Genomic DNA, 23,655 nt, shown 5'->3' with positions numbered 1-23,655 from the left:
GTTTTGAGGTCTATTCTTCAGTACTGTTTGTGTATGGAATGACCAAAAAACATTTCTGTTGGCTGATGTATACACTGTGATTTATTAAGGCTGTGTCAACTTCTTTAGGCATCTCTGGTAGCTCTTACTGTTCTTGTTTATTAAATTTCACTCCATTAAGAAGAAGCAAACATCAGATTGAAAAAAGGAAGTTCCACTGAATATTTGTTTTCTGTGGTTATTTTTCAAGGAACGACGCAAGTTTGGTCCCTTAGGGTGGAATATTCCTTATGAGTTTAATTCAGCTGACTTTACTGCAAGTGTTCAGTTTATACAGAACCACCTTGATGAATGTGATATCAAGAAAGTGAGTAGTATCTTTTCTGTACTTATCCCTTTTGTTCTTAATAATCCCCAAATCAGCATTTGCCAACTCTTTTTAGTTTATGAGACACCTTTGATCTTGCTGGTTAATACCAAGTTGGGGGGTGGATTGTCCTTCAACAATTTTCTTGTTCAGCCATTTCTAACCCACTCCCAGTGAAAAGACACACACACACTCCGTCTTCTCTCTTCCAAGGTTATAACCTTTACCGCCTCAGGTCATGAATCAGGAAAAGGAAGTAAAGAAACCTTATCTTGGTATAGGGTGTGAGATGCTGGACTATGCAGCATCATTCTTCATCTGACCAAATCTCCTCCTTGAGGTAACCTATAGAGCACACATACAGTAGTGCTTCCTGTTATAGATTTTCTTTGATAAACAAATTGTAAACTATTTAACAATGTAAATAAGTGAGCTGTGATTCATCCATAATAAATTTTTTCATGTAACTATGTTTAGTATTTTCAAGAAGTATAAGACTCCTATTACGGGGCCCAACTTCCTCAATTCTCTCCTTGAAAACAAAGCCCCAAGATGTTTATTATTATTCATTTTATTGATATAAGTTATAACTAGATTTTTTTTAAACAGGGAGTATCATGGACTACAGTACGCTACATGATTGGAGAAGTGCAATATGGAGGCAGAGTCACAGATGATTTTGATAAACGTCTACTTAATTGCTTTGCTAGAGTAAGTCAACTTAGCAAAAACCATAAAAATACATTGTATTACAGTTACTGTCAGGTTTTAATGGTCCAGTTTTTGTAGCATATAAATTAATCTTTATTTACGCTAACTTTAATATAGGATTACTGAATAAAGATCAGCATTTTTATCTGTACTGTAGTTGTATTCCAGAAGGGAACTACCCTCAATTCTCAGTTTTCTAATGGGTGAATTATCTATTTTGTGGATTATTTGTAGTGACCCTCCCTACCACCACTCAGCTAAAGTCCTGGTTGCATAGAGTGGGTTGAGTTGATGGGGGGGATGGAGCAGGCTTCATTAGAGCATTTCAAAGGCAAATATAAATGGTTTGGGAATTATTGCTTTGTGGGATTGATTTGTGTTGCTGTGCCTGTATTCTGGACTATATCAGTAATACTTTGCCTTCAAGAAAAACTGATTCCTCTCTGGGTGTGGATGATTCTAAATGCAGTGTTTAATTAATCAGAATATTCCAGGGGTATCATATTTTGTACAATTGAAGTTTTTCCAGGAAGGTATGTTAATTTCAACTTTTCCTTTATGAAAAACCTTTCTAGACAGCTTAGAACTACTGTAATAATATAAACAAAAACAATGTTAAAAGTAACTGAACTCAGATTCATTACAACAAACAATCGTGGCTCTATTTCCCTCCTTTTGATAAAGAGACAAAAGTCTACAAGAGTAGAAGGTTGCGCATGTTATCATACTAAGTCATGGCTTAGCTTTTCTGTTTCAAAAGAGAATTTAGTGTGGGGGAAGAGGGAGAAGAGGAAGGGAGCAATATCAAGAAATAATTGTGTTGTAATATCTCTTTGGGAATCAGACCCAGAAATGGTATTGCTGAATGAAAGGGTGTGCACAGTTTGGTTGCCTTTTGGGCATAGTTCCAGATTGCTCTCCAGAATGATTGGATCAGTTCCCAACTCCACCAGCAGTGCATAGTGTCTCAATTTTCCCACATCCTCTCCAACATTTATGATTTTTCTGTTTTGTTACATTAGCCAATTTCGTAGGCATAAGGTGATACCTCAGAGATGTTTTAATTTTAATTTCTCTAATCAAAAATTATTTAGAGCACTTCTTCATATGCCTCTAGATGGCTTTGATTTCTTCATTTGAAAATTGCCTGTTCATGTCCTTTGACTATTTAGTAATTGGGGAATGGCTTGTATTCTTATAAATTTGACTCAGTTCTCTATATATTTGAAAGATGAAGCCTTTATTAGAGTTACTTGCTGTAAAGATTGTTTCCTAGCTTTCTGTTTTCCTTCTAATCCTGGTTACATTGGTTTTGTTTGTACAAAAGCTTTTTAATTTAATATAATCAAAATTATCTATTTTATATTTCATAATGCTCTCTATCTGTTGTTTGGTCATGAAATAATCCCTTCCCCATAGATCTGACAGGTAAACTATTCCTTGCTCTCCTAAATTGCTTATAGTTTCACCCTTTATGTCTAAGTTATGTACTCATTTTGACCTTATCTTAATATAGGGTGTGAGATGTTAGCCTATGCCTAGTTTCTGCCGTACTATTTTCCAATTTTCCCAGCAGTTTTTGTCAAATAGTGAATTCTTATCCCAAAACCTGTGGTCTTTGGGTTCATCAAACACTAAGTTACTGTGGTCATTGACTTCTGTGTCTTGTGTGCCTAATCTATTCCACTGATCTTCCACTCTATTTTTCAGCCAGTACAGATAGTTTTGATGATTACTGCTTTATAATATAGTTTGAGATATGGTATTGCTAGGCCACCTTCCTTTGTATTTTTTTTTCATTAATTCCCTTGATATTCTTGATCTTTTGTTCTTCCAGATGAATTTTGTTGTTATTTCTTCTAGCTCTTTCAAATAATTTTTGGTAATTTGATTGGTATGGCACTGATAAGTAAATTAGTTTAGGCAGAATCATCATTGTTATTATATAAGTATATATATATTTATGTATGTATGCATATGCATATATATGTAATATGCTCTGTCTACCCATGAGCAACTGATATTTTTCCAGTTGTTTAGATCTGATTTTATTTGTGTGAAAAGTGTCTTATAATTGTGTTCATATAGTTCCTGGGATTGTCTTGTCAGGTAGACTCCAAAGTATTTTATATTGTTTATATTTATTTTAAATGGAATTTCTCTCTTGTTGCTGGGCTTTGTTGGTCATACAAAGAAATATTGATGATTTATGTGGGTTTATCTTATATCCTGCAACTTTGCTAAAGTGGTTCATTATTTCAAGTGTTTTTTTAACTTGATTTTCTAGGGTTCTCTAAGTATACCATCATATCGTCTGCTGAGAGTGATAGTTTTGTTTCCTCATTACCTATTCTAATTCCTTTGATTTCTTTTTCTTTTCTTAATCCTATAGCTAAGATTTCTAGTACTATATTGAATAATAGTGATGATAGTGGGCATCCTTGCTTCACAACCCTGATCTTATTGGGAAGGCTTCTAGCTTATCCCCATTACAGATGATGCTTGTTGATGGTTTTAGATGGGTACTACTTATCCTTTTAGGGAATGCTCCCCTTATTCCTATGCTCTCTAGTGTTTTTAATAGGAATGGGTGCTGTATTTTGTCAAAAACTTTTTCAGCATCTATTGAGATAATTATAGGATTTCTGTTCATTTTGTTATTGATGTGGTCACTTATGTTGATAGTTTTCCTAATATTGAACCAGCCTGCATTCCTGGTATAAATCCTACCAGATCATAGTGTATAATCTGTGTGATATAATGCTGTAATCACCTTGCTTAGTATTTTGTTCAAAGTTTTTGCATCCATATTCATTAGGGAAATTGGTCTATAATTTTCTTTCTCTGTCTTAGTTCTTCCTGGTTTGTATCATAAAAGGAGTTTGGTAGGACTCCTTTTTCACCTATTTTTCCAAATAATTTATATAATATTGGCATTGATTGTTCTTTAAATGTTTGGTAGAATTCACTTGTGAGCCTATCTGGCCTGGGATATTTTCCTAGGGAATTCATTAATGGTTTGCTCAATTTCTTTTTCTAAGATGAGGCTATTTAGACATTCTATTTATATTTTCATAAATATTCATTGATTTCACTCAGATTGTCAGATGTTTTGGCATATAATGGGGCAAAATATTTTCTAATGATTGTTTAATTTCTTCTTCGTTGGTGGTGAATTCATCCTATTCATTTTTGATACTGGATACTTGGTTTTCTTCTTTATTTTTCTTTTTTTTTGGGGGGGGGCTAGGCAATGGGGTTAAATGACTTGCCCAGGGTCACACAGCTAGTGTTACATGTCTGAGGCTGGATTTGAACTCAGGTCCTCCTAAATCCAGGACTGGTACTCTATCCACTGTGCCACCTAGCTGCCCCTCTTCTTTCTTTTTTTTTAATCAAATTAACCAATGGCTTATCCATCTTATTGATTTGCTTTTTTTTTTTCATAAAACCAGCTCCTAGGTTTATTTATTAGCTGAATTGTTTGCTTTTTTTTTTTTTACTTCAGTCTTATTAATCTCACCTTTGATTTTCAGGATTTCCAATTTGTTGCTCGATTGGGGATTTTTAATTTTTTTCTAGTATTTTTGGTTTTAGTTTTATGTCTAATTAATTGATCTGTTCTTTTTCTATTTTGTTGATGTAAGAATTTAGAGAAACATGGGAAGAATTGTATGAATCCAGTTAATCAAAAAGCATTTATTAGGTACCTACTATGTGGCAGTCAAGGGGAACCTGAAGTGATGCAGAGCGAAAAAAAGCAGAGCCAAAACAATACATATATACATATCTACTTATATATACCCAGATGTATATAGGATGTTCCAAAAGTCTTAGTGCAGTTTTAAGCCATTAAAGCATAAAATTGCACTAAGACTTTTGGGACAACCTATATATATATACACACATACATACATATAGATAGATACATATATGTATATATATATATATGTGTATTATATATATATATAAAGAGAGAGAGAGAGATAAAGATATATAACCATTGTAACAATGTGAATATAATTAATATTGAGAAGCAACAAGTTTAGTCAAATAAATTGGTCAATGTTAGTACCATCTATTAATCAAACTTTTCAGGGAATTACTTTGTATTGGGGAGTGGAAGTATTTGGGTGTTTGGTGGGAGGAACCTATTGTAGCAAAACAAATTACATCAATTTTCAGTATAAAAAATAAAATTAGGTACATAGATTTGCCAACTGCTCAAAAAGGGAGGGTAAAAGAAAGACCGTGGGACTTAGAGCCACAAAACTGGGTTCAAATTTCTGCTCTACTACTTATAACTATACTTAGTAACCTTTCACATTCAGCTACACTGCTATCACTGACACCCCATGCTCTAAGTCCTGTGGGGCACAGCCCCACCTTTCCCAAAACAGCCCAAGGGAAGCCCAGAAAATGCCTATTTGGACAAATGTACAAGAGGAAATCTGATTAATAAATCTCATCATTGCCCTTCACAACCTCTTCATAGGATGGAGGGTGGGAGGCACTAGAACATATTTTAGTTTTTTCTTGGGTTTACCCTGATATCCACTCAATCTTTCTCATATCACTCCCCAGTCTTATCCATTCTCTCTGTCTCTGTCTGTGCCTCTCTCTGTCTCTGTCTCTCTGTGTCTCTTTCAGTCTCTCTGCCTCTGTCTCTGTCTCTGTCTCTCTCTCACACACACACACACACACACACACACACACACACACACACACACACACTTTTTTAAAATTGTTTTTGTTGTTTCCTTTTGGTGAGGTAATCAGGGTTAAGTGACTTGCCCGGGGTCACACAGCTAGTAAGTGTCAAGTGTCTGAGGCTGGATTTGAACTCAGATCCTCCTGACTCCAAGGCCAAAGCTCTTTCCACTGTGCCACCTAGCTGCCCCCACACTCTACTTTTTCATGAATTGCCTTACACACAGCCAGGAAATAGGTTCTCCTACTATACTTCTAGCACCATCTTCAAGGGTACCATGCTTCTTAAATATGTCCATGAAATCTCAGGGAGCTGCATCCTACCAGAATCACTGGGAAACAGCTGTTCTACCTTTTAACCCAGACATTGCCAGAATCCATGAGTCATGTGACTATGGACTCTGTCACTTACCCACCTTGTGACTATGGGCATTACCTGGGTACCAATATAATTGGTACCAATACCAATTCGTGGGTATTAACTCTCTGACCCTAAATTTCCTCATAGGTAAAATGAGGATAATAATAATTGCACCTTATGGGGAAAGTGCCTTGTAAATTCTAAAGTGCTATATTAATGACAGTGCTTATGAAGCTAGGGTTTTTAATAAGTATTTTTAAACTGTCTTTGATATCATTTTGCCTCTTTGTGATTTACCTGTGCCTCCAAAAAGTAAGTGCAGAAAAGCAATTATGATTAACTGACAGTTCTATCAGTTATATTTCAATTAGTTGAAATTCTGCTCTAGTAGGGCAACTGATTAATCAAAGCCTTTTAGGGAACATATGTTTTATAGCAAAGTGAGGATAGGGACCTACTGATCTTTTTATTCTAGTTCTTGGATTACAAGCAAAAGCTACCTGTGGTTAATCTATCAACAATTATATATTGTCCAGAATACCTTCCATATATGGAAGGCACTGAGCCAGGTGATGGAGGAGATACAAAAACAGGAAAAATTTTAAGTTCCCCCAAAAGATGCTGAGTTATGGGGTCAAAGTAAAGCAAAAGCTTAGGGTATTTCAGAATAAACACTGAAAAAAGGGGGAGCAAAAAGAAAGAAAACAATGTATGGAGGGTCACTGGGATAACATTACTGACAAGAATCAGACTTACTCTGGGTGCACCTTTATGAGGTTTCTACCCTAATCCATTGCAAACAGAACTTGACCTATAGATATGCAGGTTGGAGACAATAGGCAAGGGATGAGAAGTTGCTGTAAAGGACACTTGTCACTGCACCTGTAACTGCATCACTATGTCCATCCTTCCAGTGTATTATATGACTAAGATATCAAGCAACCCAATGCATATTTCTTCCAGGACATGCACAGTATAGTAGCACACACACAAGGAAAACCATACACGTAACCAAACTCCTCAGAGCAGTCCTCCGCCACAAAGAGGCCTCTCTGTCTGTCTTGATCTTCCTCCTCCCAAAGCACTCAGCTCTACATTTACAGTCTAACACGAACCCAAAAACTCAAAGACTTTCTAGTTTCTTATGCTGCTCATAGGCAACCAGCAAACTTGGAGAGAGGCTGGTGCCATCATCAGACCTATTGTCAATAGCTGCTGCCTTCTTGTCTCACGATTCACCTGCCTTGTCTTCCAGCTTTTCTCCAATTTAGTACTTAAAGTGAATCATCAGTTCTACTGGTTTCTTTGCTCCCTTTTTTTCTTCATTACTGCCCACACCATCAAGAAAATTCTTCTGTTATATCCTAAAACTCTTGTTAGAAACCTGCCTTAGTGGGTACGTATGCCAAGGGACCAGAAAACAGCCTTCAAGTCATTTTAGCAAATCTTATTTTGATGTCCATTGACAAATACAAGTATTGAAATATATGAACAAAAGCACTAGAAAAAAATCAGGAGGATAAATATGGAACCTGAAACCAACTGTCAAAAATCAAGACATTTTTAATCATCATGCATGTGTCTATAACTGTCATTCTATTCACTAATGTTAACTCCACCCCAAAGATACACACACACACACACACACATATTGATTTAATGTAATAGTCCTGAGGTCCTTTTTCTCAGTCTTGTTTGACTCTATTTTGCTTATGATAAGAACTTGTTGCAGTTATTGTTTTCTTTAGCTACATTAATTAACATATAGATTGGGGGTTTTGGCTCTTTTTTCTTTGTTCTGGATCACTTTATATTTCTTTTAATTCTTCATATTCGTAATTTCTTATGGCATAATAATATTCCATTACATTTATATATTATAATTTGTTCAGTCATTCCACAGTTGGCAGACACCTTGTTTTTTTTTCTTTTTTTCTTTTTTAACTATCACAAATAGTACTGCTGGGAACTTTTTGGTACACATTGGTCTCTTATTTCCTGTCAATAACCTCCTTGGAATATAGACCTGGTAGAAGAACTACTGGGTCAAAGGGTATGCACATCTTTGTAACACTTATTATTATGCAGATCCATACATTTTTATGTATTTAAAGAGCTATCCTATGGAAGAAGGATGACAATTGACAGAGCTAGAAGCAGTAGGTGGGAGCTGCAGAGCGACATATCTAGGCATAAGGTGAGCAAAAACTTTGTAACAGCTAGAACTTGCCAGAAGTGAAATGGGCAGTCATAAGAGAATGTCAAGCAAAGATTCAATGACCACCAGAAAGGGGTGTTGAAAAGGGGATTTTTGGTAGTGGACTACAAGATCTCTGAGGTTCCTTCTACAGAAAGAAACTCCTTGACCTTGTGATACTGATTTTGTAACTTCATAAAAGTAAGTCTACTTGTGATTTTTAAGACAAGCCCATTCTTGCAAACTATGTATTTGCTCTTTTACTCTGTTTCTATTCTTTTACTTTATTTCAATCAATCAAACATTTATTAAACATCTACTATGTGCCAGGCACTGTGCTTAGCACTGGTAATATAAAAGAGGCTAAGAAAACTGGAAAGGTTGGAGAGGGCTTGGTTAAGAAGGATTTTCAGTGCCAAATTGGAGCATTTTATATTTGATCTTTGGGGCGATAGAGAGTCACTGGAGTTTATTGAATAAAAGGGGGCAGTGTTTGTGATATGATCAGATATGTTTTTTAGAAAAATCACTTCAGTAGCTGATGGATTGAAGTGGGGAGAGACTTGATGAAGGCAGATCCACATAGGAGGCTATTGCAGTAGTCCAGGTATGAAGTGATGGGGGCCTACACCAGAGTGGTGGAAATGTCAGAGGAGAGAAGGGGGTGTATTAGAGAGATGTTGCAAAGGTGAAATCGACAAGCCTTTACCACAGTTTGATTATGGTGGGTGAGAGACAGTGAGGAATCCGGGATAACTCTTAGGTTGGGAGCCGGCAGGACTGGAAGGATGGTGTTGCCCTGTACAGTAATAGAGAAGGGAAGAGGGAGAATAGGCATAGGAATGCGAAAAGATATATATTGGTATCAAGTAGAGGCAATTAGTATAGTGGAAAGAGCATTGAATTTGAGGCACAGGACTTTAGTTTGATTCTCGCTTCTGACATTTACTGTGTGACCTTTGGAGTTACTGAACTTCTCTGAGCCTGTTTTCTTTTCTATAAAATGAGAGCTATGTTTCCATGAGCAATGTAATTAGCTACATTTGCTGTTTGTAGAGAGGGATTTGAAAATTATTTTAAGAGGAATATGAAATCTTCTTTTCAAACTCTTCACTAGAAAATGCAGTTTTCAAAGGAGGAATGTCTTCCAGATGTCTGCTAGCAGATTTCATAGTAACATAATTTCCTGAACATGGAGCCCCATTTGGGTGGTTGGATGGAACAATGCACATCCTCAGATGATCTTCATTTTGGGCAACTGCTTCCTTGAGCTCTGAACACATTTTTGACTCCACTTATTAAGTGAGGTCAAAGCTGATCGATCTTATGAAGGAGAGAATTTTAGGAAGTTTAAAATGCTTCCCCCTCACTTCATAGCAAAACACTTATTCCTTGAAAGTGTGATGTGGGAAAAACATGAGAAACAGCCTGGTACAGTGAAAAGAGCACAGAGCTTAGAGTCAGAAGTCTTGGACCTGAGCTGTAGTTCTGCCATTTACTTATAATATGACTGGAGAAGTCATTTCCCATGTCTGGGTTTCAGCTTCCTCATCTGTAAAATGAAGATAATACTACTTGTACTACTTCCCTTAAAGAGTCATTGTGTGGAAAGAACTTCAAACACTGTTATTAGTATGAAATAAAGGCTAAAGCCTAGTTGTGTTTCTGCTTTGACCTACATTTGTGAACTTGTTTAATTAATATTCATTTGTCATTACTTATTCTCTCAGTGGTGAGAATGATATTAATCAAAACCAATGGAAAAAGGCTATGACTGCTCCCTACCTTTATACTTGGATGCTTATTATATTTTAAAATTTTGTTTTACGCAGGTTTGGTTCAGTGAAAAGATGTTCGAACCAACATTTTGTTTTTATACGGGTTACAAAATCCCAGTATGCAAAACTTTGGAACAATACATTGAATATATACAGTCACTCCCTTCAATGGACAATCCTGAAGTTTTTGGTCTCCATCCTAATGCCGATATCACGTAAGTTCTTAGCCTTTCTGAATTTACAAGATACATTGATAAGTCCAGCCGTGCAGCCTATGCTTTTCATTTTATCTCTTTACCAGGGCCATAACTTGGAATTCTAGTGTCTGAGATGGGGAGCGAGAGTATCATGATATTGTGGAAAAGACACTGGACTTCAGTTCAGAGGACCTAGGTTTGCCTCACTACCTAGGTGACTTTAGGCAAACTAATCTCTCTGCGTCTCAGTTTCTGTATCTGTGAAATGAAGGAGTTAGAAGACATCTAGCTCTACATTTATGATTCCGTGATTCTCCTGTCCAGGATATATTTGCTTTGCTCATTGCATCAAGGATTATTTTCTTAGGTACAGTCACACCCTGGGGAAAGGGCAGCCTATCATCCAAGGTGTCTGGTCTTTGCAGACTGTAAGTACAATAAGAGTTTCAGAGAGAGATGAGAGTAGGATGGGCGGGCTTCATGACAGAAGTGGACTTGAGCTGGATCTTGGAGGATATAGGCAGCATTGTGCTGGAGCCAGCTCTAAGCAGCTTATGAGAGACCATTGTTAAGTTTTCATTGTGAGTGTTTACACTGCAGAAATTGAATTGCTGCATATCAAGTCTTGATTTATGGTTTTGTTGATTGTCTAGACTTAAGAAAGTGTTAATAATGCAGATTTAACTTAAAAACATGTATGTGTATGTGTGTGTGTGTGTGTGTGTGTATGTATGTGTATATATATGTACTTTTTTCTAGAACATTTACCAATATGCTCCTGTATTGCTCTATAAACATTGCTTAAGCTCAGACGAAGTGCAGTAAAAGGCTCAGGAAATGAAATCATTACCAGACTGGAGATCTTATTGTAGAACAATAACAACAACAACAACTGAAATTTATGCAGCATTTTAAGGTTTGCAAAGTGCTTTACACCCATTATCTCATTTGAACCTCATGGATATAGAACATGAATGCATGAAGAAAGGAAAACATACCACGGTTGAAGAATACCATAAGCAAAGCATGGAGACGTGAATTACTGTGAATCATAGATGGTACTAAGGATGTTGGCTGGAGAAGCTTGGGGAGATGCTGTAGAGGGAAATAAGATTGCATTATAGAATAGAGTCTTAAAAGCCCAGCAAAGAAGTAGGCCACTAAAACGATAGGAGACTATTATAAGCTTTTAAGGAGAGTGACATGACTATAATAGTGTTCTAGTAAAATTTATCTGTGGGTGACATAAAAATGGGTTAGAAAAAAGAAAAAAACTGAAACAAGGAGGCTATCTGGGAGCCAGTGACAGTAATCCATGTGTGAGATAATGAGAAGCTAGACTGGGAGTGTCTGTGAAAATGGCAAGGAAAGGGAAAAGAAATGTTCACCAGGACTTGGTTATAGGATAGAAGGTCAGTCAGATAATCAGTCGATAAACATTTGAGAAGAAGTATTTATTCACTCCCTAACTAGCTCAAGAAGGAGAAGACAGGTTCTCTCCACCACACACACCTGTTCTGGCACATCTCTTTCCAGAGGCTTGGCTACGATGCCACTGAAAATCGTAGTATATGCCTATGTGTGCACGTGGCAATTGGATGGTAAGCCTTAGGGCATAGACGAAAAAAATATTTCCAGGAATCCTATTGGGCCAAGAAGCCAGAAGTTTTGTGGTTGGTTGTTGTTGTTATGTTGGAGGAGTCGAGAATTAATGATTTCAGTTTGGAGTGTTAAGTTTGAGGTACTGCTGGGACGCTTACCTGGGGATGCTCTGCCTAAAGGAATATAAATTTTGATTTCTGAAACTTGGTGAGATATCTTGGGGTTTATGGGTAGATTTCTTTTTTATGGACCAAGCCTTAAACCCAAGTCACTCTGGCTCTCCTTGATTGGCCAGCAAGAGGTCCTAGGCCAAGCCTTACTCTGTCATTGTTTGGGTTCTGATGGCTCAGAGTGGGTGTAAATAGCAGTTGTTTCTGTTTTGAACAGAAACCCTGAGGGTGTTCCCCAACCAGGTTGACTTTATTTATTTTTTACTAGGTAAAACAGGCCATTCTTTGCTTCATTTTTACCTAGCCGTAATCATTGAATGGACATTGCCTCAGACAAACTGAGACCTGGGAAAAACCTTAGCTTAAAAGGGCCAAGGTCTCCCACTGCATCCTGGGCCATCTGCAGTCATCCTAATCTTTATCTTGCCACTGGGCCCAGATGGCTCAGGAGGAGAGAGTGAGGCTGCTGACTTTGCACAACCCTGCCTCACTTAAATCCAATTCACTTGCAAAGCATGACATCTCCTTCCTGATGTCTAGGCAGTTGAAAATAAAGGACTTGAGAAGTGGGAGATTTTGACTGAATGTGCAAGATTTAGAAGTCATAAAGAAGTCACGGGAGTGGACCAATTCTTGAAATAGTGTACATGGGAAGAAAAGCAGAGGGCTAACAAGAGAGCTTTGGAGAATACCTATAGTTAAAGGTCAGAAGATAAGGAGAGACCAGCAAAGAAGATATAGAAGTGAATGGTGAGGTAGAAATAGCCTTAGGGTTTTGGTAAATGTATTTGGGCAGGTAAGTCTACTGATAAGCCCCCAGTGCTCAAACGTTCTAAGAGTTTCTAGTGCTTTTTAAGACCATAGTGGAGAATTTTTAGATTCTCTGCATGCCTGTGTCTAGTTTCCCTTGGGGTAGGGAGAAGGAAGGAAGAAGAAAAGAAGGAAGAAATCCTACTCTTACCTTTATTTAGGAATACATGATTCTTGGTGCAACAGAAGATTCAAACTAAATGAATACTTTAAAATAAGTAAACTCTTTCCCAAGTGCTTATGTACCTTGGAGACAGGAACCATAAAAATGTGTACTTTATTCATGTTTTGTTATCTAGATTTATAAGGTACTAAGTACTATGCAAATTCAACTGTTTTGATGCCAAAGACAGTTACTTATTTTCACTGTTTTTCCCATTAGTGCTTATGCATGTCTTTTTACATTCTGTAAATTCATCAACTGCCTCATTACAACTTTTATATTCATTTCCTCACAGGAAACATTTAAATGTGTACCTTCAGTATCAACCAACATTCTATTCAGGATTAAATTTTTATTCATGCTCATTGCTATTTCATGTACAAAGATGTATCAAAACAAAGCTTTTTGGCTTCCTCATTGTGATACGCTAATAACTTATTAGAGATTTAATTATCCATTTCATAGGTAGTTTTCCTGTTTCAGCTAGCTTGCACGTTTCTTGCCTGGTATTATGTCTTTACTTCTAAACTGGGGCTGTATAAACCGCAGTACCCTGGATAGGAGCTCTCCCAGGGTCTGTATCTACAGGGTCAAGGCTTGTCTACTTTCTACACCACCAAAGGGAATCTCTCCTCTATTAGTAACTGTGGTTGTACATTGATAGTCTAATTTAACAAACCAACTATCTAGCTGCAAAAGAAAGGCCTCCACTGCAATGTGTGTATGATAGTTTATGGGAAGATATGACCAAAAATCACCTTGGGTAAGAAAGCATGCAGGAGTTAAAGTCTCCATTGGTGGAGGGAGTATTCAGACCAATAAGATATTCAATCCAGCCATGATCAAAACTAATTGGGCACCATAGTGCATAAGACCTTAGCATTCTACAACAGACATGTCATTTCGACAATCATTTGCTGTTATAAATATAGTAGTTAACTCTCCTGTCATTTGCTCTGTATGCCATTCCCGAGGATGTGTAACAACTTGGAAATATCCAGATGAGGTGTTAGTACATCTCTGGTGGAAGAAAAGTAGTCTTCCAAATAACAAATATTCTCACCTTCATAGTTCTTCCACACTAGCCACAACCAAACATAGACCAATGAGTGTGCTCTTGCGCTCTCTCTCTCTCTCTCTCTCTCTCTCTCTCTCTCTCTCTCTCTCTCTCTCAGCATATGAAAGGCAGCATGGTCTCTGTTTATTTAAGTGATTTTTGAAAACCAAAGCCATTGAAAAGGTTCACAAAAGTATCAACATATATTTATAATTTCACATAGACCTTCTTGTGACCAAACCTAATGAAGTGGATGGACCCCAAGGATGGTATATGTGCTCACATACAGCATAATGAAGAGAATTCCCAGACTAAAATTCTTCAGCTATGCACAAGCTTTTGTTAGCAAAATCATCAAAATAACACCAGCAGAACCAATATGTCCCTGCTGCTTGTTTCTTTAGGCTATGCTGACTACCTTCAAAGGAGAAGGCCACAGCTGATAAAACTATTTCACTCAGGGTTTATTCTCTGTGAACCTGTGTCTGCAGAGTGTCATGATCTCAGATTTGCCACTTACATTTCTAGAATGAGTGTGGCAATGTTTTTGGTCTTTATAATTTGAGTGTTTCCTTGGTGCTTTAGAAATCTAGTCTTGCAATATCATTACAATTGTGTTTGAAGAACATTTACATAGTAGGGTGAAAGAGGGCACATGATCCCACTGTAAGGGGGCTTACATTCTGAACAGAGAGATGAAATAGACCAACAAATCAAACAACCAAGTCATTATTGAGTGCCTGCTATATACCACAGGCTAGACACAGTGGAAGTGCAAAAAAAGTAGTAAGCTTGACTGAGAAGACAAAATTAATAAGTGAAATAAAAAATAGTTAACTTTAAATAGACTAGAAATGCGGAGAAATGAGAGATTGGTATAGGCCAGGGATGGAGAACCTGTGGCCCTCTGGGTCCTCAAGTGCAGCCCTTTGACTGAATCCAAACTTCACAGAACAAATCCCTTTAATAAAAAGATTTGTTCTGTAAAACTTGGATTTAATCAAAAGGCTATACCTAAGGACCTAGAAGGCCACATTATGGCTTCAGTGTGGCAGGTTCCCCACTCCTGGTATAGGCTAAAGCACTTAGAGAAGACTTCTTGGGAGGAAGGTCTTACTTAAGGCTGTGCCCTGAAGGCTGGTTAGGATTTAAATTGTTGGAGGTTGGTGAGGAACAACATAAACAAAAGCCTAGAAGTGAAAATAAATGTGATCTACAAGGATGACAGCAAATGACTAGATTGATAGGGTATCCCTAAGTGAGATTGGATAAATAAATAATGCATAACTACATATATACAAGCAAATCAGTCCAGGAAGAGGAGGTCATATGGCAGTTAATATTGTCTATAGATTCAATTTCTTATGCTATTTGCATTAAAATAAATGAGCTGTGCTTATATAAGGGCAGCAAAATTATCATCCTTCAGTAATTTAAATTGAGCACCCTCATGAGGAAGATATCGTTACTGTGACTTTGCCTAGTGAATAAATGAGGAGGCAGCATTATGTAGTGGGAAGAGAAAAGGACCAGGAATCAGAAAACCTGGGTTTGAGTACCATTTCTGCCTTAAACTGTGGCACACTTTGTAGTAACTTTGTGAATGTTGCTTCCCTTCTCTGGAACCTGGTTTCTTCATCTGTCAAATGAGAAGGTCAGATTAGATAATCTCTAAGGTTCTTTCCCACTCTAAAAATCGATACAACTGATAGATCATCCACTAACCCTGTCTTCCAAAACATATAGCTCATACATGGCAATATTATAATTCTACAAATAATTCAAGAGGATTCAGGGGATAGTGCATGGAGGAGTCAGCAGTAGCTAGGTTCAAGTCACTTCTGACACATACTGCCTGCATGGCCCTGGGCAAGTCACAAACTCAAATACCCTCAATTTGCAGGAAAGTTGTTGATCTGCATAGGAAGGGGAGTTACCTCACAAGGACCTCCCCACACAAAATGAAAACGTAGATCTGAGCTTGAAAAACAAACAACAGTATAAGGAAAAATTAATTATAGAAGGATGTAAGTAAAAACATAGTCAGGAAAATACAGATTTAACTTAATTATTTCCTTCACATTAATAAAATAACATTTTCAAACATTTGTCTTAGCTCTGGTTATGAAACATGTTTTAAAGGAAGACATTAAGAACTTGAAAATTGAGTATTATCAGAAAGACTTCCTAATGTGAGTTCTATTAAAATGTCAAACAGTGTTTTTGTAGATGTCAATAAGAACACAGAGGCTAGAGTAAAATTCCAAATGACTCCCAAGTTTTTAAAGAAAAGCTGGCTGATCCTTTGAAAGGAGCAGTGTCAAAAGAGTTTTCTAAAACAAATCTATTCTGAAGAAGAATCACATCCCCTTTCCTACAAAATCTTCTTGGCCTAAGAGGAGAACAATATAATTAAAGTGTTAAGAAGGAAAACATTCGACCATCAGAAAGGAAGAGAGTGAAAGAATCCAAGAGGAAAGTCCAGTGGATCCACAGTTAGAACAGAATGCTACAGGAGAGAAAGCTAAAGGGCCTTCCAAGTATCTGATGGACTTGTGAGTCATGCATTTGAGGGAAGAGAAGGAATGGGCTGATGAATGCAGGAAAATGGATTATAAATTAAAGGCTGATCAGGAAGATTACAAAATTAATGTACAAAAGAACTTCTTGACGATATGGGTTTTCACAGTTTCCTTGACAATCTGACAGTATTCAAAAATAGGCTAGATTCTTATTTTCCTGAGTTTTAGTTTTGGTTCTTGTAGGAAGCAAAGTTATAGGATAGATAATATTAATTGATATTTTTATAACACTTTAAGATTAGCAAAACAATTTGCATACGTTATCTCATTTGGACCTCACAAGAGCCCTGTGACAATATTATCCTATTTTAACAGGGGGAAACTGAGGTTCATGGAGATTGTGTGACATGCCTGCCATCAGAGAACTATTAATCAGCAAACACTTATTAAGCTACTACCATGTACAGAGCACTGGGGATGCAAAAACCAAAAATGAAACAGTCCCTGTCTTCAGGGAGACAACATGCACACATATGGGCATATTTTTAAAAAAATACAAGATGTACTTTATACAAGGTATATACGTACAAGGTGTGGTGACAAGCAACTTGGGGTCCAGGAAAGACTTCATATAGGAAGAGGTGCTTAAACTGAGTCTTGAAAGAAAGTAGAAATTCCAAGAGTTGAAGGTGAGGAGAGAACAACTCCTTAGGGCAGTGGAAGGCAGGGCAAAAGTCAGGCAAACAGGAGCAGAAGTGCTCTAGGTGAGGAACAGAAGGTTAATTTGGCTAGATGATAGTGCATATAAAAAGGAATAATGTGGTCTGAAAATGGGACCAGGTTATAAAAAGACTTAAAGGCTGTGTCAATGTGGGATTTGAACCTAGGTCCTCTTGATTCCAAGTCCAGCACCTGTCTATCCATTATGTTACGCTGTCTCTCCAGTTGATCCATGACCTATGATTCTATGAAAAAGTCTTATATGCTGTTTTTCTCTTTAATTTTTGTGATTCTACCAGTTACATATTTTATCTTTAATAATAATAATCTCTGTGGGTGTTTCGCACTCCCACCCCCTGCCTTATTATATTCTGAAGGGCTTAATATTCTTGTCAGGTATCAGAGTAACACTGCTTCTGATGTTCTGGAAACTATTACCAATATTCAACCAAAAGAAAGTGGAGGAGGAGCAGGAGAAACTCGAGAAGCTATAGTTTACAGACTAGCTGAAGATATGCTCAATAAACTGCCTCCTGATTATATACCCCATGAGGTAAGATGTGGTTTCTTTAATTCTACATTTCTCTGCTGCATATGTGTCTTTCTTCCACCATTCCACTAAGTTACTTGCATGGCCAAGTAACAAATATCTGGATGTTTTTTATGTTTACAGGAGCCAGTACATTTCAGTTCAGTGAAGTCCAACATTTATTAAGTACCAATTATGTGCAAAGCACTAGGAATACAGAAATGAAATCATGCAGTCCTTTCCCTAATGAATGAGGAAGGAATATTACAGGTGCACAAATAAGTGTGATGAAAAGTAGAATGTGTTAAGAGCAAAGGAGAGCCAAGCAAGGTGTTATAAGAAATTTAAGTTAGGGAAGGCAGACGTACTAATATATTGTTGGTGGAGCTATGAATTATCTAACCATATATCACTATCTAACTGGATTTTGGGAATTATACAATAAACTGTCCATATCCTCTGACTCAGTGATTTCACTAAGTGTATATTTATCCTGAGGAAGCCAAAGACAGAAATAAAAGTTCACTATATACCAAAATTTTCGTAGTAGCAATCTTTGTGATAGCAAAGAAATGGAAACAAAGGGAATATTTGTGGAATGTGGAATGGATTAAAAAAAAGCTATGGTAGATGAATGTATTGGAATGTTACTGTACTGTAAGAAATTATTATGAAGAATTAAGAGAAATAGAAAGATCTGTATGAATTGATGCAGAGCAAAATAAACAGAAAAAATAAATGAGATATATAATAATCACCAAAAGGAAGTCTAATTCTGAATAATTGAGTAGAAAATGAAGGGCCCAAAAAACTGATCATGGAACTCCCTTCTCCTGGGACAGAATATGATTGTTTTTCTTAGTCACAAAGGAGGATTCAATCTGGAGGGGGGATGATTCTCAGAAATGGCTGTGATATAAAGAAAAAATAAAATATACATACATGTATACATCTGTGTATATCTATGTATATATATTGACAGATGCCTCTGCCTCAGGACCTACTCTGCTTTCCATCATCACTGGAACTGGGAGTGGGTAGGAGCTGAGCCCTGACCCCTTTTAGGAATTAAGATAAGAGGTTCCCAAGATACATGGTGTTCTTGATTGTTATTTGTAGCAATTGCACCTGCTATTCGCTGCATCACTCCGTATTAGTTGTCATTACCATCTGAGAAAAAGCTTCTTTAGCCTTTTTTCACTACCAAAAGCCTAGGTGGACAGGGACTACTGCCGTTGAACATAGAAGGCACTACTACCATCAACACCAAACCCCACTGTCCCACCTCAGCCATAGGCGGAACCCCTCTCTGGTATTGTGGTGGAGAGGGACAGTGAAGAGAAATATACTGCCAGGATATGGAGGCCTCCTTCACTATAAAGTCCTTCTGATAACCATTATAACTGAACTTCCTAGTCCCAACATAAGCCCTTCTCTAGTATGATGCAGAAGGAAAGAAAAGTGAAGTGGCTACCCTAGCCTCATACTACCCAGGATTAGTCAACTCTTTCTCCAAATGACCCTCTATGTTGGGCCCATCTTTATTTTCAAAGAATGAAAACTCAGTCGTACCCACCTCTACCCTAATTTGTGCTTTTATTGATGGCATACAAACCATTAGTGAAATATTGACTCACACAAAAGGAGACATCTGCTTCTGCCTCACTGCCATCATTGGGCCTGAGTCTTGTTCTGGTTCTGGGAAATGAATGCCTACATGTAAGCACAACCCAGAAAGTGAGCTGTATCCAAAGTCTGGACCAACTTTGAGGTACAAGTTGGAAGTAGAGATTTAGGACTATGAGGTTTAATGCTGAAGTAGAAAGGGGGATCTGGAGCCTTTTATAAATCTACTAATCTAAAGTGAGCAATTCCAGATACCTTTAAATACACCAGTTATGAGTGGCCTAGATAAGGATAAACACGAGGGTTGGTAGAATTCCTTTGCTGTCAAAGTCTGCATTCCTGAATTCATCAGTCATTTTACCTGCTTCTATCCATATGTCCAATTCCATCCCAACCACCATTGCCAACAAAGACTCCCTTCTTTCCTTCCCTTGTTTTGATCAACTAAATACTTGACAACTGATGTTTTCCTATCCTACAGCTGTTCCCCTTATCTCTGTGATTCTGAGTCACCATATACTGAGGCAAAAAGCTCTCCTCTTGTCCACCCTTACCTCTCCCTATACTCTAATTCCTCTTCAGCTTAGCCAAACTCTCCTTCGGTCTCTTTCCTTTGTTTTTCTCTTCTATTGAGCCTTCTCAAATACCCACTCTACCATTAATGAACTCATCTTTCATCTCACATTGTTTCCATTTTCTTAAAGTCACAGAAACCTGACATCGCATCTTTGGCCACTGTCTGCAGGGCTCATTGCTCTTCTTTCATGACCCCCTACACTTTTGAGTCAGGAACAGAAGCCAATGTGCTCCTTGTCCCCTTCCTGCCACTTTCTCTCTCTGTCTCCATTCCTCAGCAATCTCTCTTCTTTTGAGGTTCACCCCATCTAAATCAACAAGTCAAGTCAGTAGACATTTATTAAGTACTTATTATTTGCTAGGCACTGTGGCAAGCGCTAAGAATACATTTAGAAGAAGACAATGCCTATCACTAAGAAGCTTACATTCTGATGGAGGAAGACAATATGTAACAGGAAGCTGAAAAGTGGAGTAGGGGCTGGGATTAGGGGGAGATGAAAGTATTCCCTATAGGAGTATTGTAGAAAAAGTTTGAGAAAATCAGGAGTGCAGCCTGGAGAGGAATGCAAAGATGGTTGGCCAGAGTACCCTCCTTGAAGTGGAGGTTCTGGGGGAGGTTAGACTTTTGGGAGCCAAGGTGGCAGAGTAAGCAGCAAGTCATTCTCACTCTCCTTATTAGCCTCTTAAATACTCAGAAAATATTGCCCCAGGAAAAATACTGGAACAGCAGAGCCAGCAGAAAGATGGGGTGCAGCAGTCTTTTAGCCCAACAGGCTTGAGGGATTAACAAGAAAGGTCCCTCTCACTTTGGTTAAAGGGAGCAGTACAGGACAGGAGGCATCCTGGCAAACCAGTGGCAAGCCCCACCTCAGCAAACCAGCAGGAGATCCTGAGCCCCAAGGTGGTGGAGCAAGCAAGCACCAATACCAGGACTCCCCACATGTGTTGGCACAGCCAGCAGAACTGGCAGACTCCAGCCAGAGAGCCACCATGGGTGCTGGTGGGCAGGTATCCTCCAGCAGCTGAACCTCCCCATGTTTCAGTGCAACTCCAGGCAGGCAGGTGTCCTCCAGCAGACAAACCTCTCAGTGCTTCAGTTGCAGCCCTGGTGAGCAGTCTTCCTCCAGCAGGCAGACTTTACCCCCATGCTGAGAGCTTCAGTGCAGCCCTAGTGAAATGTAGAAAAACCCCATCTGGCCTCAGCACACACCAGTCATCACCACTAGGACCCCAGCTTAGCACCACGTAAGCTGCCAGACCCCTACAGCCTCCAGCTGCCAGCACCTGAGGCCCCAGCATATAAAGCCAAGTGACCAGGCCACTGGCCCCCAACACAAGAAGCTTGGGACAGTGCCTCTTGTGTTCCAGCAGGAGAGCTGAACTTTAAAAGCCAGGAAATAGGCAAACATCATGAGCAAAAAGCAGAAATGAACACTGACCACAGACTTTTTTATGGGAACAAGGAAGATGAACATCAAATTCAGAAGAGGACAGCGTTGTCAATATACCTACATCCAAAACCTCAAAGGGGAATATGAACTGGTTGCAAGCTGAAAAAGTCTTCTTGGAAGAGCTCAAGAAGGATTTTAAAAGTCAAATAAGAGAGGGAGAAGAAAAATTAGGAAAAGAAATGAGAGATATGCAAGAGAGAATCAACAGCTTGGAAAAGGAAGGACAAAAATTGACTGTAGAAAACAACTTCTTAAAAAGTAGAATTGCTAGCTGTGTAACCCTGGGCAAGTCACTTAACCCCATTGCCCAGCCAAAACAAACAAACAAAAAAAGTAGAATTGGATGAGGGGGGGCGGAGCCAAGATGTCAGGGTGAAAGCAGTGACTTGCTTGAGCTCTCCCCCAAACCTCTCCAAACACCCATAAAAAATGGCTCTAAACAAATTGTAATGCAGCAGAACCCACAAAAAGACAGAGTAAAACAAATTTCCAGCCCAAGACAGCCTGGATGATTGATCGGAAAGACATATCACGCCGTGCAGGTAGAGGAGCACAGTTCTGCATGGGCGCGCAGGCCGCAGCAAACCTAGAGCATGCCTCAGAGGACTGAATCACGGGCAGCTGTGGCGGCTTCCAGACTCTTCAATCCACTAACACCAAAGACAACTTAGAAGGTCAGTGGGAAAAGTCTGTTTTTGCAGTAACAGAAGAGCTAGGTCAGAGCCAGTTCCAGAGCACAGAGCATGGGTGCCTGGGCGGTGGCTACGTCCTGAGCTTCCAGCCCACAGACTGAGGGGGAATCAAGTGGCTGATCAGAGGGGGACTTCAGGGATCTCTTTGCTGTGCTGAGGCAGGAATGTCTTGATTTGCCCATGCTTGGATCTGGGTCACAGTTCTGTGTGGGGGTCCTGGGGTGAGGAGGAGCACTGGCACGGTGGAACTTGTAGTGGCAGTGAAGAAGAAACCCTCCTCACAATTCCAAGAGAGAAAAGACTGCTTCTGGCCAGTCACTCAAAGACCAGAGCTCATGAGGGCCAGGAAAAGAGTAAACACCTCGACCCTTATCATACCACCTTGGAAGAACTGAAAATTTAGGTCCCTACAAGTATCTCTGAAAACAGCTATACAAACCCCTGAAGCTTGGGACAGTACATTCTCCACATTGGAAGCAGACTTTTACCTTAACAAAGAGTTTAAAACTCAAGTAGTTGGCTGGGATAATGAGCAAACCTCGCAAAAAGAGTCAGACTATATTATCTTACTTTGGTGACAAAGAAGATCAAACATACAACCAGAGGAAGACAACAAAGTCAAAGCTCCCACATCCAAAGCCTCCAAGAAAAATATGAATCCATCCCAGGCCTTGGAAGAGCTCAAAAGGGATTTTGAGAAGCAAGTAAAAGAAGTAGAGGAAAAACTGGGAAGAGAAATGAAAGTGATGCAAGAAAATCATGAAAAACAAATTAACAGCTTGCTAAAGGAGACCCAAAAAAATACTGAAGAAAATAACACCTTAAAAAATAGCCTAACCCAAATGGCCAAAGAGGTCCAAAAAGCCAATGAGGAGAAGAATGCAAATTCGCCAAATGGAAAAGGAAGTCCAAAAGCTTACTGAAGAAAATACTTCCTTAAAAATTAGAATAGAGCAATTGGAAGATAGTGACTTTATGGGAAATCAGTGTGAAATATCTCATTGGAAAAATAACTGACCTGGAAAATAGATCCAGGAGAGAGAATTTAGAAACTATTGGACTATCTGAAAGCCATGATCAAAAAAAGAGCCTAGACATCATCTTTCAAGAAATTATCAAGGAAAACTGCCCTGATATTTTAGAACCAGAGGGCAAAATAGAAATGGAAAGAATCCACAGATCTCCCCCTGAAAGAGATCTCCAAAGGAAAACTCCTAGGAATATTGTAGCCAAATTCCAGACTTCCCAGGTCAAGGAGAAAATATTGCAAAGCAGCCAGAAAGAAACCATTCAAGTATGGTGGAAACACAATCAGGATAACACAAGATTTAGCAGCTTCTACATTAAGGGACCGGAGGGCATGGAATATAATATTCTGGGGGACAAAGGAAATAGGATTATAACCAAGAATTACCTACCCAGCAAAACTGAGTATAA

General features: G+C 38.5%; 1 protein-coding gene across 1 annotated transcript in view; it reads left to right on the top strand.

Annotated features, from left to right (window-relative positions):
• Window positions 1-23,655, top strand: part of DNAH8 (dynein axonemal heavy chain 8) — a 419,266-nt gene that overhangs the window by 350,023 nt on the left and 45,588 nt on the right. The window contains 4 exon segments of the mRNA XM_078155390.1: window positions 230-346; window positions 956-1,057; window positions 10,158-10,318; window positions 17,741-17,897. Coding sequence (XP_078011516.1) covers window positions 230-346; window positions 956-1,057; window positions 10,158-10,318; window positions 17,741-17,897 — 537 coding nt within the window.

Source organism: Phascolarctos cinereus, unplaced genomic scaffold (assembly GCF_003287225.1).
Source record: "Phascolarctos cinereus isolate Bilbo 61053 unplaced genomic scaffold, phaCin_HiC Scaffold_5;HRSCAF=322, whole genome shotgun sequence".
Classification (NCBI taxonomy): domain Eukaryota; kingdom Metazoa; phylum Chordata; class Mammalia; order Diprotodontia; family Phascolarctidae; genus Phascolarctos; species Phascolarctos cinereus.
Note: the sequence above shows the minus strand (reverse complement) of the source record. Positions and strands in the feature narration are given on the sequence as shown.